Genomic DNA, 21,213 nt, shown 5'->3' on the forward strand with positions numbered 1-21,213 from the left:
TCACAGAATAGGGAATAAGCTAGGGAATATAATGGAGAGAGAAACAAAAATTGAAAACAAGACATTTGTGTTGCTGTTATAATTTAGATTTATGGTTGTTCAACAAATAAGTGCCCCTGCGCTCCTCAAAAAGCTAGATTCTCAAGACAGCTGGAGTATCCTTCTATACCTGAGAAGGTCAGCTCAATATTGCAGAAGGAAAACATTTGCAGGGAAGAGATTCTAATAATACTACATTGATCTAAAGACAGAAGTGATTGTATTTTAAAAGGGCAACTCTATGCTTAATATTTCTCCAAGTGAGACCAGACTTATTCAAGGCTTTACAAGTGCTTTGGTTCATAGAAGAGGGAATAGGTGTTTTAATAGGCTAATGTGCTGCAAATACATAGCATGTTCTGGGTTGGACAGTAACTGGGTGCTGACTGTGAATCTTTTTATGTTTGTTACAAAACATTCCATTAAACCTGGATGAGCACAGTTCCAGTTTTGTTTCCATAAAATGCTGGCTAAATTTTAAAGTTACTTTATTTTATCACCTAAGATGTTAAACTTCAGGCTATGTTTGTCAAAATTTTGCATCAAAAGTAGGGTAGCTGTATCTTAAGAATATGTCTGATTCTTTTTATTGACTCAAAACATTGTGAAATACAAAAGGCTCAGGTCATTGCAACAAATATGATGTTTTGCTGATACCTACACCAGAGTCTGAATCTGCTAAGAGGGTCGAAGAATGTTTGTCAATTTGGATCCTTGAGTTTGCAAAATAAACCCTGAGAAAACTTTACGTACATTTTCAGAACTGGAATTCTTGTGGGAGTCCGCCCCACTCTGGTTCTGTTTGATGTGAGGTGAAAATTGTTGCTTTTCAGAGGTGTTGTAACGAAACAGGAGAGTCCCTGGGAAGGCTAGACGGGGCTAACATTTAGTTGATAACTTTCCTCTCTTGATCTGAAGGTGTTGACTCCAGGATTCTCTGAGTGTTAACAGTGTGCTGCTATTCAATCTGGGGTTCTTTGATTGGTGTTGGGAGGAGGTGGGAGCGGGAGTGATATGATCTTTCAGATTGTTGTCTACCACCTGGGTGCAAATTCCAGTGGATTTTGGCAACACAGTTTCCCGCTCCAATGCAAGGGCCTGACTGAGATGAGTTAATGTGGATCCATCCTGATCTGAATGGCCCAGGGGCTCATCATCTTAATCGCTTGAGACATTGGACAAACACCCAGACATTTCAATGGTGGGGGAATACTCTCATTCCCTCGGCTATTTGATTTTTTTTCCATTTGTGGGAACCTTGCTCCATAATGTTAAGTTTATCTTCCACAGTGAATAGCCGAGCCCACACTATCGATTGCCTGCTTCTCTTGTCTATCTGTTAGCGTGTTGTGGATTTGCAGTGCTCCCTAGGTGAGGGTCAGGTCAGATTAGGGAGGGTGCCCAAAATTCCCACCACCGTATGGTCCAGATTCTAGGAAACAGAGCACCACATGGATAATATATTTCAGTGTGGTGAGGGGGCTGGAAATAGAAAGGCGCCTTGTGAAAGGTCACCCAGCTGATGAGGGAGATTACAGGTTTCATTGTTGACTATTGAAGCAAGGTTTTATTGGGGCGCTGTTTATTTATTACTAGACGTGACCAGGCTGATGTGAGAGCTGTCAACCATTGTGCCACTAATGCTCTTTTCAATTGCAAATCCTTTGTGGCTCCTGAACACGGGGCAGTAGACCCCTCTCTGCCTGCTTCTCTTGGTTGTCACATTGCAAACCCACTTTCTTACTCTGCATCATTGTCGGGAGAAGTTCGGATGTGCTGATTTTGCACTAGGGTGCATTTGTGCCCTCCGTTAGAAGCATAAAATGAGAGTCTGTTCACCATTAATCACCTCAGCTAATTGCTATGCAACTACCATTCTCCATATGGTGTGAAACCAGCTTGTCTTCTGGTCGCCAAAAAAAAAACAGCCATGGGTTTAGTCAAGGTCTGGGAGTTTAACTTTCTTTTTTAAATGATGTGACTTTATAGCACTAATGTACATTATATGAAAGCATGAATATTATCTACAATATATCATTTAGAGATGGTAAAAAATGATTAGTAAAATCACATCAACCAGAGCCCATTGAGTGTGTATAAATAATTCACAATGAGTTTTCAATTCTCTGTATTACTGTACTCAGTACTTCACGTGTGCCCCTCATCCACCACCCCCCTCAAAGGCTGTGAGAGGTCAGTGTGCCTCCTCGTTGCTTGTCATATTCAGGTCTGTTTCTTCTGTTCCTTGGCTCGATTACCCTTCGGCTGGTATTTAAATGGGTTCAATGACTGAATCATACTCATTAATGAGGGGGTAATCAGAGTAAAATGATTGTCAGATATACAAACCAGATTTTAAAAGGAAGACACTTGTAAATTTCTGCCACGCAGGCCCTGAAGTTGGAGCCCAGGGACAGAATGCCACCCTCTCTTTCAAAGTTGAGACACCAACCCCTCCAGTCACAGCTGCCTCTTATTCGTTGGCAGTCTGAGCTGACATTAGTTGTTCTCGGCTGGGGATATCTGTTGATAGCCCCCTGTGTTTTGCAGGAGAATAAATCAGCTCGGGACCCCTGCTGATGGTCATTATCCATCGAGAATATGTTTTGATGTGGATGTTGCCCAGGCTGCAGCACAGAACAGCAGGGGCTCTTTCTGCTCCACTGAATCTACCCTCGTGCTGGCCACTCCCCTCCCCACTTCCCCCACACAGGCCCCACAAGCTGACAAAAACCCAACTGGAGAATGGCCATGATGGGGTGGGTTACTCTTTGCTGTGAAGCCTGTGGAATCAGAACTTGACACGGGCTGTTGCCTCCTGGTTGGGGGACAGTGGCAAGAGGCTGTCTGACAACAACAACTCGCATTTGTGTAGAAACCATTGTAAAACGTTCTAGGTCGCTTCACAGAAATGATATTGGATCGATTCTGACACCAGTCCATATCTGGGGCCTCTGCCTAAAAGCTTGGTGGAAGAGGCAGTTCTTTATGTGTGTCTTGCAGAACGGCCAGAGAGAGATAATAATACAGAGAGGCTGTAGAAGGGAACTGCAGAGTTTGGGGTCCACTGCAGCACATAAGGTATTGAGGTGGAGGGGAGGGGTTGAGGATTGAAGGGAATCAGGACTTGGTTATATTTTGCCAATGAGCACTCCCCTTTAAGCACACACAGAGTTAGCCCATGAATTGCATCAATAGGGTGACAGCTTTCACATCCGCACTGAATACTCGTGGGTGTGGTCAGCCTAGAGTTTTTGTACAAGCTGCGTGGCATTGTCCATGAGGCCAAAAATATACCAGTTTACTAACATCGTGTGAAACTTCCGTCCCTGCTCATTCTATATATGATACTGTAGCAATAACGACAGCAGTCACATTAGACATAATACTGAATGTAACTGTGTATGACCTGGGCCAGAAACCTAGTTAAATGTCATATTGTAAAGCACAATACCTCACCTTAACCAAATTAATTAAACTAAGTGAAGGTGCACTTGTGGACAACATTCAGCCGTAGGTTGAGAAATGACAAGTAATATTGTGCCACAAGAATGCTAGGCAATGACCATCTCTGACAAGTGAGAATCTGACCATCTCTCCTTGGTGTTCAATGGCTTACCATCACTGAATCCCCCATTATCAACATCCCTGGCGTTACCATTGACCACAGACTGAACAGGACTGCCATTTAAATACTGTGCCTACAACAACAGATCAGATGCTCAAAGGTTTGTAGCAATTAACTCACTTTCTGTCTCCACAAAACTTGGTTGCCATCTACTAGTTCCCTAGGTGTGTGAAGGAATATTCTGCACTTCCTTGGTTGCGTACTGCTCCAACAACACTCAAAAAGCTCAACACCATCTCGGACAAATTAGTCCGTTTGATTCACACTCCATCCAACACCTTCAGCATTCACGCCTTCCACCACCAAGGCACAGCAGTATGTACCATCTACAAGATGCACTGTAGTAACTCATCAAGACTCCTTCAGCAGCACCGTCCAAGCTCATGACCTGTACCACAACTTGATGGATGAGGGCATCAGATATATGGGAACACCGAAAGCTGCAAGTTCCCCTCCAAGTCACACATGATCCTGATTTGGAAATATATCGTTGTTCCTTCACTGTCATCATGTCAAAATTCTGGAGCTCTCTCCACAACAGCAGGAGCTGCACTATGTGAAGTGTAGAGATTTAAGAAGTCAGCTCACCATCACCCTCTCCAGGACAGTTAAACATGAGCAATAAAGCCAGCGACTCCCATATCCCCCATCGACAAATCAAAAACAAAACCCATTATTTTCAAAGAATGTTTTACTTTCTCCTTGGCTGTCCATTTTGAGTGGTATTTCAGTCTCCCATATTTAAGTGGCTGTCATTCCTGTGTCCACTATCACTGTAGATATTCTACCCTCCACTGATGAGAGTTCACAAATGGACCTGCTCATATCCTTGGGCCACAGTCCAGCAAACAGCAGCAGGATGTTATCCCTGAATTCTGGAAACATAGGATAATTGTCACCCCATAAATTGTTGAGCCAGCTAATGTAGCAAAACTTGGGAATCAAACTAGGCAGGTTATGGCTTATGAACTGGATGCTGGGTGCCTGTACTCACTAGACCGTGGCATTATATTTTAATCAAGTATTGCTTCCAGTGTAGTATGAACACTATCTGCCTCTTCACATCAGGTTGGTGAGAGCCATCGCTGACTAATACTGATAAATATTCATCGTTCTATGATATAAAATGTGCTATCATAGCTCAGTCCTGATGATGTTTATATCTTCTGAAGTGAAAGCCTCACTGACTTCCTAAACATTTGAAAAATATCCTAAATGGTTGCTCAGTTGAGATTGTAGGCCATACATTGAAGGGAAAGGGTCCAGGCCCACACTGCAGTACCTGCAGTTCCTGAAGAAGGGCTTATGCCCAAAAGGTCGATTCTTCTGCTCCTCGGATGCTGCCTGGCCTGCTGTGTTTTTCCAGCACCACATTTTTCAACTCTGGTACTCCAGCATCTGCAGTCCTCACTTCCACACTGCAGTACCCCTATTGTTAAAAACAAAAGATAGATTTTGCTCAGAGACCTTTGACTTTGTGATCCCAAACTTTAAGGTTAAATATCTTGGTGATTGTGCAAGGAACATGACTGAAGAGCACAAGGGAGTTCTATGATGTTTGAGATATTGGAAATAGGTTAGGAGTTTGTGAGGAGAAGGGGCAGGTTTTCATGTCAGATCAAGCTTCCAAGGCATTCAAATTGTTTTTTGACATCAGAACAATTTTCCCAGCACTAAATAAATAATAGAAACAGTTAACTGGAGTCCTAAAAAATGGCAACATTCCCATTAACTTTTAAGTCTTCCAAGTTGTGGCAAGTTTGGTCAACCATCCTGGGGAGGGGGAGCTAATGTTTGGGGAAAGTAACAGACAAAAGGTAAAAAGGTAGGGAAAACTCCCAAACAGATAAAGAAAGATGAGCTAGAGAATAATGGTTTACTGTGGCTGTGCTGCTTTCAGCAGACCAAGCCCTGGGAGAGGAGGAACAATCAGGGAGAACATTTACAAACCTCCTGCTACAAGTTTGGAACAGCCTACGATAAGTACCTGAGGTTTTCAACCAAGTCCGCTAACTTACGACCTGCTATGCTAGACTGTGAGTGAATGCCAAGTGTGTATCTGCATTTGATTCTTTGGAAATGCTACATCCTAGGGCTTGTGCTAGCTAGAGCTGGGAACTACTCCCCCATTGCTGTTGATGGGGTCTCTTGGAAGGAGTTGGACCTTTCTCATTTATTCTGACCACTGCTTTGGTCTTGGAAAAAGTCAGGTCCTGGACATAAAGGGAGCTAGTTTATTTTGTTCTGTTGAGTGCCATCAGGTGGCAGAAGTACAATGCTTTGTCCAGTGCTACATTAATAATGTATCTATTACAAAGGAAGATAATTGAGTTAAATCATTCACAATCATCTCAGTCCCAGGATATCTTTGCAACAGTTCCTCAGGACAGTAGCCTAGACAACCATCTTTAGCTGCTTCATCAATGACCATCTCTTCAGCACAAGAAGAGAAGTGAGGACATGTACTGATGATTGCGTTGTGTCAAGCATCATTTGCAGTTTCTTAGATATTGAGGCAATTGTGCCCATAATCAGCAACATTTAGGATTAGGCTGCTAAGTGGCAAGTAACGTTTCAAGTCACACAAGGACTACTTTAGAATCCTTACAATGGGGAAACAGGCCATTTGGCCCAACACGTCCACACTGAGGATCCCACCCACACTCACTCCCCTGCCCTCTAAAACTGCGTTCCCTATAGCCAATCGACCTAACCCACACAACTTTGGACTGTGGGAGGAAACCAGTACACCCGGAGGAAACCCACGCAGACACGGAGAGAATGTGCAAACTCCACACAGACAGTCACCCAAGGCTGGAAATGAACCTAGGTCCCTGGTGCTGTGAGGCAGCAGTGCTAACCACTGAGCCACTGTGCCATTGGTTAAATGCCCATCTCTGTAAAAACAAAATCTAAGCACCTCCTCTTGACATTCAGAGGCATTACCATTAACATTTTGAGAGAACACCATAGATTAAATATGAACTGAAAGAACCACATAAATGTAGAGCTTGAAAGAGCAGGTCAGAAGCTGCTAATACTGTGGTGACTAACTCATCTTCTGACACCCCAAAGCCTGTCCACCATCCACAAGACACAAGTCAGGAATCTGATGGAATACTGTCCACTTGCTTCAACAGCATTCAAGAAGCTTAGCACCATCCAGTACAAAACAGACACTTAATCATGCTCCATCCACCATAGGTGCACTGAAACTGGAGAGTGGACTCACAAACAAAAAATGCACTGCAGTAATTCACCAATACTTCTTTGACAGTACTCCCTAAAATCATGACAAGGGCAGCAGATACTTTTAAGTTCTCCTTTAAGCCACTCACCATCCTGACTTCAAAATATATCACTGTTCCTTCAGTGGCACTGGGTGAAAACCCTTGAACTCTCTCCTAACTGCACTGTAGGTGTTCCCCCTCCGAATCTACAATAGCAGCACATGAAGGCAGCTGACTAGCTTTTTCTTAAGAGCAAGTAGAGACAATAAATGCTCAACTTTTGAGGGATACAACCATCATAAGTAAAAAATTGCATCATTTTGAGCTTTTAGAAAATGGTCTATAGCAGATGGAATATTAAAGAGCAATTGTAATATACCATGTTAATGATGAAAGGCGAGAGCAATATCTCAACTTACATAAGAGTATATTGCTTATTCATTTGGGGGAAGTAGCAAAATTGTCCAAGGGCAACAGTGATCTGTTCTTTTTTTTAACAGGATTTTAACTCTTTAGATTCTGATCCCCTCCTCCTACAATCCATTTAAACTCAAAAATTCCAGCCAGACTTTGCCATTCTATCATAGAAGGGCCTGATTTCAGTTTGTGACTGTTTTACTCTGTATTTGCCATCTGTGATGGTTGTAAGATGAGAACCAAGGGGACCGACACCACAGTGTTGAGGAGGTTTGTCGCATCTATTGTTTGGAGGCGGGGCAGCTTACCTGCCTCAGGTGAGTCCTGCTTCACTGCTCACCTTTACAAAGGCACCTTTTGCCTCCCTAATTATCACCAGCTGTCTTGGGGAAGTGGAAAGTAATAATTTGCCTTCAATACAAGCACAGTCTCCTACTCATTTCTACCTGTTGTGTTGCATTGCGATAGGTTTGGCAGTAGTTACTTAACCATTCTGTGGTTGTTAAATTGGACTTACCCTATTTGTTTCATGTAGGGAGAGAGGCATGTGCAGCAATTATTCCACACTGATTTCTAATTCTCTACCGCTTCTCCCCCTCCCACAGTCGCTGCTGTGACAAGAAAAGTTGTGGTAACAGGAATGAGACGCCCTCGGATCCAGTGATAATTGACAGGTACGATCACTTGTTTGCCCTTTATCATTGTGTGACACCTGCCGCTGTGCGACTGGGTTGTGGTATATTGCCCGGTTGTTGTTAGGAGTGTACGTGCTGGCTGTATGTTATCTTGAGCGTGTATACACTCTTGGTCTTTCTTGGCCTGTCTTGCATGCTGTTATTGTGCAATGTACATGCAAAGGGCTTGGAAATTTGCTGACATTTTGCGTCCTCTAAAAGCTGAGACCTTATTGACTCCTGAAAGTGAGGAAATCCTTTTTCATTTGTATCGTACTGACTCTCCCTCTCTGTGGTTTTACACTAGCATTGCGTCAGCTGACTGAATGTATGCACACACAACATTATCACAAAGCCACTACCTTGTAGACCTGAGTGGCTGGTAATCAGCAGATGTCGGACAGGTATTAAGTGCAAGGTTTAGAATTCCTGGAAGAGCCTTTTGTTTTAACCTGATGCTGTGCTTTGTCACTGTATGCATTGTAGAATTGGAACTGGCTTCTCAGATGCACTTCTTAGTAGTGCATTCACTCAATTTAGTGAATGCACTACTAAGTACGAGAGTCCCTGGTCCATGCCAGATTCGTGTGAGCTCAGTCTGATTTGCAACAGAGAAGGTTGCTGCAATTGGCTCCTGTGTCCCTGGGGCACATGCAAGAGAGAGCAGCCAGGCCTTTCGCTACTGCTTGCCAAACAAGTGATTCATACCGGAGGGTACACTTGAATGATGTTGGCTGGGTGCCTGGCCAGGTTGATGCTGTGATGAGTTTCATGTTGAATTGCCCATTGGCACTCACACACAGTAAGCAGCCACTTGGGCAAGGCACCAGCAGAGTAGTATCCTGTGAGGACGCTATGCTTCAGCAGGGGCTGGCAGCTTCTTTGAAGGAGGAGAGAACAGATGCGTGGACATCAAAAAAAGTGTAAAGTTTTGAAGAGTGAAGTTGCACTTTCAGGTTGTGTTGTTGCAGTAAGATTGATGAGCAGAGTGGCCTGTGCTTTGCACCATGCAGAGAGACATCCCATGTGTTTGCAGTCTTGTTTTCTCACACTCACTCAGGTGTGGGACAGGGAAAGCTGGAACTGAAGGTGTCAGTTCAGTGGAATTTTATGGCAAGTATCTATGCCCATTCTGGTCACATTTGCAGATTGACACAGCTGTTTAACGTATCAAAAGCACGATTCCTTCACTTCTCTTGAACGGTGTGTTATTCATGGCAGAGATTGAAGAAGTTGGTTTGTTTTTCCCGACATTGACCAGACTGAGAAGACAGGGCAGTGGTATACAGACCATGTTACTGGCTTGTTATCAGTAGGCTCAATGTTCAGCTAACCAGAGGGTACCCGGAGCAGTGACAGCCTGATGGAGACTCTCTATCTATTAGCAAAGTGCCACTTACAATGAGACTCTGTTTTAAGATGAGTCTCTACTTCCAGAGGCTTCACATTCATGTTCCACCTGGATTTGGGCCGGTAGGTGGTTGGAGTTCTAGACGTCTGTTTGGGGAAAAAATCCAAGGCAGAACACTCCACAGGAGACTGTATTTCTCTCCTTCTGAGAAGATGGTCAGGTTTTAGTGGCGTCTATTGTGCAACTGTGAACTATTTAGCAATTGAACAGTGGAGCTGGTTGGGTCACCAAATGTCCTTGCAAATGTTGTTTATGCTTCAATCAAATCCCTTCATTTTCTTTAAAAATGTAAGAACAGATTTCCACATAGGTCAGGACCACTAGCAGTACACATTTGCATGGACATAGCTTGAGTATTGGGATCATGGGTTTGTGCCCATTGTCACTAGCTGGGAATAAAGGGATATAGACTGACTTCCCTACCCTCCCCCCCCCTTCCCCCAGAATGGGCACAGGCCACTTTGGGAATCCATGGGAAAACTGGATTTCAATGAAATTGAGATATAGAACCCTGCCTAAGGCTGGAAATTCCTGACTTCACACATAGTGGGCTCTCCCCTGGAATATGGGGAAGGGTTGCAAGAGGTAATTAAGTTGGCAGGAGAACCCTGCGGGATTGTACGTGGATCAGTTAGGCCGAGTGATCAGTTTATGTGCTGGACTTTGTCCATAACGTGATCTGCAAAGGCCTTAAGTGTGGAAATGCCATTGCTGGGCTGCAGAGAGAGGAGGTTTCATGTTTCCCTGGGGCCTGACCAGGAAAATCAGGTGGCCTGTGGAAGTCCTTCGCTGAGCAAAAGCAGCTATTTAGCTTTGCTGTAGGCTGCAGGTCAAACCTGGGTAGCTGAAGGCCTTAGATACCATGTTGCAATCGAGCTAGCCCCAAATGGCCAATGCTACTTGTTTCTATTCTGGTGCCTTGTTTGGAACTTACACACTAAGTACCCCTCCCAGAAATTGTCTCAGGACTTGGGTAATCCCGATTGTGAGACAGGCGGTGATGTATTGGCTGGTGCCGATGGACTTTGGCACTGGTCTGTAAAGCCTGGGCTGGCCGCTGATACTGCTACAACTTGCTGATCCGACAAAGTAATTTAGGCTTTCGATGACTGGGGTGCACTGCAGTTGAGAGAACAAAATAAACCAACTAGGTTATGAACTAAAAGGATCTTATTCCTCTCTGTGGAAATTTCAAAAAGGATGCAGATATAATGGAAGGGATACTTGGCGAGGGGTCAAAACCACTTTCAGCTGCGAGAGCTCCTTTGTTGGCAGGTCCTAAAGGTCCAACAGGGCATCACTTGACCACTGGTAAAGTGCTTTCAGAGCCAGTTAAAGATTTGTTCCTGTCTCAGTGTGGGTGCACTGACCACTGGATGCTCTACACTCTTGCCTTCAATGTGTTCTGTCAACTCTCGTTGAGAGGAAATGATATTGGGCTGAGTGTTTGCTGGATGATGTGGTGTAAAGGGCAGACTAGGTGGATCTGGGTGCCCTTTGGGAGGGGTTTCTGTGTGGATGTGGAATTATCCCTACTCATTGACCATACAGGATGGATGATACCTTAACCTGGCAGCTCTACACCTTCAGAATGTCCATATGTTGCAGACAGTTTGGGGGTCACTGAGCTAAGTAGTTTTCTGGCAGGGAATGATTGTTTCCCTTCACTGCATTTTGCTGACACCCAAGAGTGCCAGAGAACACCTTACAAACGTGAAAGTCTGGATGATTGACACAAAAGGCCAGTGCTAAGCTCTTGATTCTACTAAGAGCATGGACACTGGGGCATCTTTCAGAAATGTCAAGCTAAACATCAGATTGAGAAGTTCAACCACCACCAATTCTTTGAACTTACCCCTTTAATACTTTCCTCATGCCCCATTCACTGCAGTGGGATTCCAGGCTTGCACCTCACTGCTGCTATTTATTAATGATGCTGACTGTTTTGATTTTAATGTGGGTTTAGTTTGTGTTCTTCTGTGACCCAGTGGACATTGGGTGTTAATGCTTGTCATTGATCTATGATGGATGTGACGTTTGGGATTTACATGGAATTGCTGTGAAGTTGTTTGTGGTGTGCAACTGTGGTAGAGGCTGTTCTGTGTTCCACACATGGAGTTTTGTGTGTGTCTCTCTCTCTCCTTTGGCTTGGATGTTTCCAGATTTGTCCAACATACATTCGGTTGGTGAGTCTAGATGTCGAGAGTGTGGTGCTGGAAAAGCACAGCAGATCAGGCAGCATCTGAGGATGCTGCCTGACCTGCTATGCTTTTCCAGCACCACACTCTCTTGACTCTGATCTCCAGCATCTGCAGTGTTCACTTTCTCCTCCCTGGTGAGTCTAGAAGTGACATATGTTCCTACGGAGGGACCTATCCTTTGCAAAAAGAAAGAACAAGTTGAGACAATGTGCCATTTTTAAATTGTACAAGATAAAACATGGTGGGGGTGGGCTAGGTGGAAACAGGATTTCCCTGGCGTATTGTCTATGCCAACCAATTGGCATCCTTTTCTCACGCAGTATAAATTGTTGCTCCCTTTGAAATTTGGCCCTCTTGTGTTTGTCCTGATGAGATCATGGTGAAAAACTTTGACAGCTGGTGTCTTTCATCAACAATAAACTTCTTTTTGTCATCTTTTCCGCTGAAGATCTTTGTCTCTCCGGGGGGGTCTGGTCCCACTGGCATTGTGCCACCCTATGGAACTGCACCAACTTGTCCCATAGTTGGCATCCTGGTTGTCAGCGCAGGGGACCACTGGGCACTGAACAAGAGAAGGAACCCCAGGGTCACTGAGACCAGCTATCATGCTGATGCTGCCCTGGATGACATCAACTAACTCTCCATTGCCTAGCAAAGGGCATCTGTTTCTTCCTTGTCTCTTTGGATGAAGCAGTACAATTGGTGGTGAAGTGGGTACTGATCAACAAGAAGGACTCTGTAATCCCTGCTTTACATATTGTTGTAAAGACATGATACCACGTTTAAGCAAAACAGATTAGCTGTAACATGTTAAACCTAGTTTGAAGAGCTCTCTTCCTCGCTAAGAAATTGGTAGAGAGTGAAGGGAGAGAGATAAGAGAAGGGAAGCATTGATTATCATGGCCACGCTGATTTCAAATCAAGTACTGGAATTCTTCATCATTTTCATCCCAATGTCAAGTCTTTGTTGACAAAGCTGAGTACCCCTCACGTTCCTGCAAACAGCGTCCTTTTAATATTGAGCCATCAACGTAAAACAAAAAGTTTGCTGACTTATCTTCTCTAAATCACTGGCCCCTATTAACGTTGGACGGAGGTGATGCAGGCATGGAAACAATTAACGCAAATTGCTCTTTTTAGCTAAGAAAGGCTTGTTTGTTTAAAAAAAACAAATACCTGGTGACGTTCAAACTTAATTTTATGTGAACTGCATGGGATAGTTGCAAAGAGGGTATAATTTTTATAATGTATCCCAGTAAAGCTGGTACTGTGAGAAGTTATGAATGAAATCCAGAGATCAAGACATAATGAGAGACAGATTTTTTGAGTTTAGCTGCTCCAGACTTCTCTGCTGAATGATTTGGTGAGAGAACAACTTTGAGTGATTAGTGATGTATGTATGCGCACTGTGTATCTGGATTGAGTTACCTGTTTCGAATTAGTGGGGCTCCTATTGTTCCTGATGAGCCCTTGCCCCAGTCGGATAATTAAACTCTTCCTAAGACTTGGCTAACCTGCCAATTTAAGCAAGATTGTTCGCAGGAGAAAGCTGATGCTGTGGTTCTCTGTTTACTTTGCCAGGAATGTATGAGAGCTGCCAGAATGCTGACCCCCCAATGCATTAGTAATCTAACCATTGCCAACAGTTTGCAATATTTGTCTCTCTGCCAGGAGTATATGGCATTTTCTTTGAGAGGGACAGAGTGAGGGGAAGAGAGTGGAGGGGACTATTTTTCTTTTTTTTGTAGTGTAACAATTTAAGTCCTCGCTGAGCTTGCTTATTATGTTTTGAAGTTTTGCAATTGTTTTTCCATTGTCAGCCCTGGTTGAGCAGTGCCAAAGAGATGTGGTATTTTGCAAAATTGAACACAATAAGGCTTCCTTTTAACTTCTGGCTTGTGCTTTCCGTGCAGGAGATGGTGCTATTTTCGGGACTATTTGATTATAGGCTGGCTCAAAGCTATTTGCTATTGTAATATTTTTCCTCTTTGCAAAGGGTGGGCCCTGCCTTCAGTTACCAGTTCAGGTTTGTGGAGGCTTCATCATATGACAACCAGTCTCGAAGTGGCCCACCTAGTAAAACACTTGCCTCTCAGTATCTTTATAACTATCAAGTGAAAATGTTCAAAGCAATTGGAGCAATGATCTTTCACCTGTAGGACTGTCCAATAGATTAATCCTCGGTTCCTGAAGACTCCAGAATGTTCCTGGAACATTGTCAGATCCTAGCTTGTGTTCTTTGAATAACCATAAAAACCTTGCCAGACTGGAAAGGTTCTAGATATGATCCCTGATTATGTTATAGACTGCATTCAGGGCAGGATTACCTCCTCCTTCCCCATGGCTTTGAAGTTATCTCCCTGGGTTCCCATTCCTTGACAGGATAGATGTTGAGAAGATGTTTCCACTAGGAGGGGAATCTCAAAACTTGTTACAGAATAAGGGGATATTCATTTAAAACTGAGGCACAAAGGAATTTCTTCTCACAGAGGGTAGTGAACAACTGGAATTCTCTTACCCAAAGAGTATGGAAGCTAGATTGATGAAAATATTTAAAGAGGAGAGATTTGGAATATGAGGGAGTTGACGGTTTATCTGAACTGGCATGAAAGTGGAGTTGAGGCTGGGGCAGTCAGCATGGTTGTGTTGAATGATGGACCGAATGGCCTACTTGTGTTCCTTATCTGAGTGCTGCCATCAATGGGAACAGCTTCTCTCCACCTTCCGAGTAGCCCCACTTATGATTTTGAAAACGTTGATCAAATCTCTTCCCAACCTTGTAAAAGTAAAACAGCCTCATCTTGTCTAATGTATCCACATAACTGATGTACCTCACACCCGTGAACCACTCTTGTGAATCTTTTTTTGGCATTGCCTCTAATATTTTCAAAGCTCTTTCTTAAAATGTGGGTCTGACATTGGGTGCCATGTTCCAGTTAAGACTGGGACAATGTTTACACTGGCTTATCAGGATTTCTGATTGCATTTCTTCCTAAGATATCCACATCTCTTCCCTTGAAGTTAACAGACCATCAGGAGTAGCCCTGTAGAAATATCACCCTAAGTGTCAAGATTGGGAATGCCCATTAGCACCTTGTTGAAAGCTGCTTTATCTAGATTGTATCAACGTGAAAATGTGCATTCTTTGGGACCCTAAGTGAATGGAGCATTGGATTGTAAGATGTCACCTGACCTGAAAGTACATGCGCCAACCTGTCACTGACGGATGGTCCTCATTGAGCCCAATTTCACTGCTTATCAGGATTAATCAGTAAGATTTATAGGGAGATTTTAGTGCAGTGGGAATGTCACTGGGCTAGTAACCTAGAATCCCAGGATTCTGGGGCCATGGCTCAGATCCCACACAGCTGATAGTGATACTTGACTTCAGTTAGTACATAAAGATTTAAGGGGATCTTGAGGGACAGTGGTAATGTCCCAACCTCTGGACCAGTTAGTCCAGGTTCAAATCCCACCTACTCTGGAGATGTGTCACAGATGTCCAAACAGTTAGATAAAAACAAATAAATATGGACTTAAAAAACTAGTTTCAATAATGGTGGCCTGTTTTATTTATTCATAAGAATTAGGCTTCACTGACTGTACCAGCAGTTATTCTCCACACTTGAGTCTGTGGCAACTATCAGATTGATAGTTGCAAAATGTATTTGGTTCACTAAGTCCCTCTTTGAAGGAAATCTGCCTTTCTTACCATAAGACCATAAGACATAGGAGCAGAAATTGAGCCATTCAGCCCATCAAGTCTGCTTTACCATTTAATCATGGCTGATAAGTTTCTCAACCCCTATTCTCCCGCTTTCTCGCCGTAACCCTTGATCCCCTTGACACTCAAGAACCTATTTATCTCAATCTTAAATACTGTATACTCAATGACCTGGCCTTCACAGCCTTCTGTGGCAATGAATTCCATAGATTCACCACACTCTGGCTGAAGACATTTCTCCTTATCTCCGTTCTAAAATGCCTTCCCTTTACTCTAAGGCTGTGCTCTCGGGTCCTAGTCTCTTCTACCAATGGAAACATCTTCCCAATAGCCACTCTGTCCAGGCCATTCAGTATTCTGTATGTTTCAGTTAGATCCCCCCCCCCCATCCTTCTAACTCCATTGCGTGTAAACCAAGAGTGCTCAAACGTTCCTCATGTGTTAAACTTATCTCCTCTGGCCTCCACGTGGATTGTTGATTCTTTTAGCTGGTCTCTTCAATGGCCTAACTAATCACTCAGTTCAAGGGCAGTTAAGGTGGGCAACAAATGCTTGCTTTGCCAATTAATCCCTTGATAAAATAAATAATGAAAAAGACATTAGATTGACTGTGTCTTGGGTGAAGAGGGTTTGTTTAGACAAGCCAGTCAATTCAAAGCTTTATATTTTTCACACTACTATGCCTGGAAGACACCAATAACTACTCTGTAAAAGCTGCTAATATATTGCCATTCCAAAAGGTTTAATAGACTTTTTTTTTGCACAGGTAATTAGCATACATTGTACTAATTATGCTGGAGAACTAATGACAGGAGCTTTTATTAATTAGGTTTCCTTTACATGCACTGGATATGGCTGGAACCATGACAGTCACTAAACAAATGAACCTAATCACCAAACCAGACACACACGTTGAAATTATTATTTTTAATTATTAAGCTCAACATGTTATGTTTTCGCTCCATTATATGCCCTCTTCCAATCCTCTCTGCTCCGTGCAGTCGCTGTTTACCTCCAAAATACTTCAGCTAAGTGAGCACACTTCTATGTTCAAGTGATTGTTAACAAGGTATCAAATGTTTGGCGACATTACAGCCATTCCTGTTGCTCACCTGCAGTCCCTAAGCACACACTTTCAATAAGGATTGGCATGTTGATCTGGCACAGGGAGCCTATACTGTTTCTCCCTTGCTTAATCCAGGCTGTCGAATCAAATCCAGAGCTGCCTAGCTTAGATTGACCATCTTGGCAAACACCCAAGGATTGGCATTCTTGCTTTCAATAATTCAACACTGCAATGGGCAAAGCCTTTATCCACTACTGTCTTTTTCTTTTGAATTAATCCACCTTTAGGTGGTGAGGGAGCCAGTTAAATCTCTCTTTCCCACAACTCTCAATAATGCCTCTGATTTTGAGAAGGATTGCTGATCCCAATCATATGTCATGGTCTTACAGTTGGAAATCAACAATATTTTGATGGAAGGGGGTTATGGAGATGGGAGCGGACACTGTACATCATGGATGACAATACTGCTGATATTTGCATTTTCCTCTTTCCTATCTGAAAAATTAGCCGGCCCCAACTCTTCTGTTTACGGGCCAACATTTTCCTTTCCTGAAGGCATTGACCAATATTTGGAACATTTCAATTGGCACCCAGTGATCGTGAGTGCTCATCAACTCAGGTTGCCATTTCTGGATGGGAGTTTCATCTGTCTCTCCAACTGCCTTAGCCATTCCCTGCCATCATTATTGATCAAACAGCATCTTTGTAGAGAACTGGCTCCCAATGGAAAACCAACAGACCGTTCACTAATCGATGACTCAATTTGTCCCCATCAAGTCAAATATCCTTTTTTGACCATTGCCAATATTTGTATAAGTATCCAACAAAAATGAAATCTCAAATATTTTCTTGCAATTTTTCTCATGGAATTTGCTCACAGGGTAGCTCGGAGATTAATTTTTAAATGAGTGGCGACTCCATGGCAAAGCCTGGATGATGAGCCTCCCTTGAAGGGAAGCACTGGTGTACTGGTAATGTCACTGGATGAGTAATCCAGACCCTCATATTAATGTTCTGGGGACATGGGCTCACATCATACATTGCAGATGATGAGATTTGAATTCCATAAATGTTAGGAATAAAGAGCAGGCCTAATTGTGAGCCTGGAACCACTGTTCATTTTTGTAAAAAGAATTGGTTTCTTGTGTGGTGAACCAAACCTGTTTCACTAATGATCTTGAGGGCAAGGAGATCTGTAGTTCTTCCCTGTTATAGAATCATAGAGTCCTACAGCATGGAGACAGGCCCTTTGACCCAAACTGGTCGGCGCCGACCAAAATGTCTGTCCACCCAAATCCCATTCCCCTACACTTGGTCCATATCCTTCTAATCCTTTCCTATCCATGTATTTGTCCAAACGCCTTCTAAATGTTGTTAATGTACCTGCCTCAACCGCTTCCGCTGGAAGCTCATTCCATATGCGTACCATCCTCTGTGTTGCCCCTTAGGTTCCCTTTTATTCTTTCCCCTCTAACCTTAAACTGATGCCCTTGCGTCCTCGATTCCCCAACCCCGGGGAAAAGACTAAGTGCATTCATCCTCCCCATGCCTCTCCTGATCTTTGACACCTTTATAAGGATCCCCCCTCAGCCTCCTACACTATAAAGAAAAAAGCCCTAGCTTGACTAACCGCTCCCTACAACTCAGACCCTTGAGTCCTGACCTAAGGTGTCTCCTGACCCACAGCAATGTAGTTGACTCTTAATTGCCCTCATGTGTATGACTCCCTAAACCATTGAAAAACATCTCCTTTCCAGGGCACTCAAAGTCATGAGGGAAGGGGCTTAAACCAGTTTCAGTTCGTTATCCATAGAATTTGGGGGTTTTCATTGAGACAGCCCCTCACATGAAGCCTGAGGCCTTCATTCCTCCCTTCACTGCAGAACTTAATGATTATCAGTAATCGATGACAACAAAGTTAGTATGTGGTCCCAAAACATCTTTTGATTCATGAATTGTAAAGCATGCTTGAAACTCAGATTAAATTAGAAACAGTGACAGAAGAACAACAAATGAATTGAAGACTGACACCTTCTAGGGGGAGGATTGAGGGCAAAATGAACTGACAGCCAGACAGTAAATTGTTTTGGAATCTATCTCAATATTTTCAAGGCAGCTATTAACTTTGAATTTCAAGGGATTAAAATCTGGTTAAAAGTGTCCAAGGCATTACATTTTTAATAAAAGCATAAGACTGGGAGTTGACACCTGTTTAATATTGATATTGTTTGCCATCTCATCCAAATGCAGCTGTGCACAAGTATTACTTCTGGCGCCTTTGACTTTTTCTCAATGAGATTACTTCAATTATCTTAATCTGGAGTCATTCAAATGGACATACAGGCCACTGACAGCTGATAGATTTTTTTTTGGAGCCTTCCTCTTTATTTCCATTGTTCTTCATATTATTTTCTCTCTGATACAAAGCTTACACATGTCCCTTAGCATCAGTTTGTCATTATTGGAAGTGTGGGGGTGGATCTCAGCAAGAAATATGGAAAGGAGAGAGCTTGCCTCCTGATAAGCCTGAAAGCATTGGCCCGATCAGGATTAAATGTCACTTTCATCCTTTTATTGTTTATTGTTTTCTTTCCTGAAGGGAATGGACTATTTTTCTCCTCCTGCTTCTTATGCACACTTTCAGGACCAATAATGACTAGCTTCCATTCTGGAGTTGAGAGTCCTGAACTGACCAAACTGTCTACTGCTGGATCTGCATACCCTGCCGCCGCAGATGGGACAAATGGTATTTGAGGAGATGGGTGGGTGGGATGCTTAGATCTTCACATACTCCTCATCTCCTTGTGCTTGACATCCATCTGAGCCTGTTGGGAAGGGTTGAAATGGTTGCCACCTTCATGGACACTCCTTCTCTAGTTTGGGTGGTCCAGGACATAGAGATTCCCACAGGTGGGTGGGGATGTTACATTCTATCGGGGAGGCTTCTGGAATGCCCTTCCTCTGCCTCCTTTGTCACTGTTTGCCATGGCAGAATTCCAAGCAGGGAGCCTGTTTTGGAAAGCTTGTGCCAACTTCCTAACAATCCTTGGCTGCATGATTCCAAAGGAGGAGTTTAGAGCTCCCCGTGGGCCACAGCTTTATCTCCTCTGGATTCTCCGTGTACCAGCCGGGCAGATCCAATGACCTCAGAGAGAGCAAGCGCACTCAGAGTTGTTCAGTGGCTGTTCCGTAACTTTCAGGAGGCCTGTACTGACAGACTGGAGATGGCCGTTGTTATCTCATGTAGGAAGGAAGTTGCTTTTCCTTCTATTTTAGATAAGGTGTCATTCATAAGAGCCACTTGTTGAACTAATCAGGTTAATTGAGAGCCCTGAGCAGCAGTCAATGAGCTGACCTTTCCTTCCTGTTAAAGCTGGGAGAGGCTCAGGGAAGGGTAAAACTGTTTAATTGATTTAAATTCTCATCTGAGGCGACCAGCAATTTTGTTTTTAGATTTCACTGTTTAAAAAGACAGTCTGTTCAGTTTTGGGAGGAATGAGTAGATGAACTTTAAGACTTTTGTTGTCTTTTCCCCCTTCTCCCTGACAATACAGGTATTCCCCCGCTTTTTGAAAGTTTGCTTTATGCCACTTTGCTTTTACGAAAGACCTACATTAGTACCTGTTCTCGCTAATTGAAAGAAATCCGAAGAGGCTTCTCGCTTTTACAAAAATAGGTGTAATGTTTCCCATACAAATTAATGCTTCTTCACATAATGCTATTTTGACTTATGAAAGGTTCCCTAGGAACACTCTACTTTAGGATAGTGGGGGATACCTGTCTTGGATTTGGCCAAGATTTTATTGAGTATCTTGTGCTTAAAGTGGTTAGCACTGCTGCCTCGCAGTGCCTGAGATCTGGGTTCAATTCCCGCCTCAAGCAACTGACTGTGTGGAGTTTGCACTTTCTCCCCGTGTCTGCGTGGGTTTCCTCCGGGTGCTCCGGTTTCCTCCCACAGTCTAAAGATGTGCAGGTGAATTGGCCATGCTAAATTGCCCGTTGTGTTAGGTAAGGGGTAAATGTAGGGGTATGGGTGGGTTGCGCTTCGCCGGGGTGGTGTGGACTTGTTGGGCCGAAGGGCCTGTTTCCACACTGTAAGTAATCTAATCTAAAGTGTTGACATAGACAATAACTATTTTACAGGCAGTTAGGCTTATTCAGTCTCCTGGTCTGGAGAGGTATTACAGCACATTAGTTTATAAAATAATTTTGCGGGGGTGGGTTGTGATGGAGAGAGGCCCATTCTTGTTCTCAAATGAAAGAACCTGAGTTAACATTTCAAGTCCAGTATGACACTTTTGTAACTGAAGAAGGGTCATTCCAGATTCGAAACATTAACTCTATTACTATCTCCAAAAGAGGAATTTCTCCAGCATTCTCTGAATTTCTTTCTAATCTTGTTCTCCGTTAACGTGCGCACATGTGCGTGGAGTAAAGGGCATTGTGGCTCAGTGTGCAGATGATCCAAAAATAGGTGGAGGGCAGGTAGTGTTGAGGAAGCAGGAAGACTGCAGAAAGGCATGGAAGGCTAGGAGAGTGGGCAAAGAAGTGGCAGGTGGAATACAGTGTGGAAAAGTGTAAAGTTATCCACTTTGGTAGGACAAACAAAGGCATGGACGGCCTCTTTTCCAAATGGGGAAAGACTTTGGAAATCTGAAGCACATAAGGACTCAGGAGTCCTAGTTCAGGGTTCTCCTAAAATTACCGTGCAGGTTCATTTGGCAGTTAGGAAGTCAAATGGAATGTCAAGATTCATTTCCAGAGGGCTAGATTCCAAGAGTAGAAATGTATTGCTGAGGCTGTACAAGGCTCTGGTATGACTG

The 21,213-nt window shown here is 43.4% G+C and overlaps 1 protein-coding gene across 4 annotated transcripts in view; it reads left to right on the forward strand.

The window, feature by feature from the left end:
* Window positions 1-21,213, forward strand: part of ebf1a (EBF transcription factor 1a) — a 468,187-nt gene that overhangs the window by 12,358 nt on the left and 434,616 nt on the right. For all 4 annotated transcript variants that reach the window (XM_043703975.1, XM_043703973.1, XM_043703972.1 and 1 more), the window contains exon 6: window positions 7,920-7,988. In XM_043703975.1, coding sequence (XP_043559910.1) covers window positions 7,920-7,988 — 69 coding nt within the window. The remainder of the gene's footprint in view (window positions 1-7,919; window positions 7,989-21,213) is intronic.

The sequence above is a fragment of the Chiloscyllium plagiosum genome, chromosome 14 (assembly GCF_004010195.1).
Source record: "Chiloscyllium plagiosum isolate BGI_BamShark_2017 chromosome 14, ASM401019v2, whole genome shotgun sequence".
Classification (NCBI taxonomy): Eukaryota; Metazoa; Chordata; class Chondrichthyes; order Orectolobiformes; family Hemiscylliidae; genus Chiloscyllium; species Chiloscyllium plagiosum.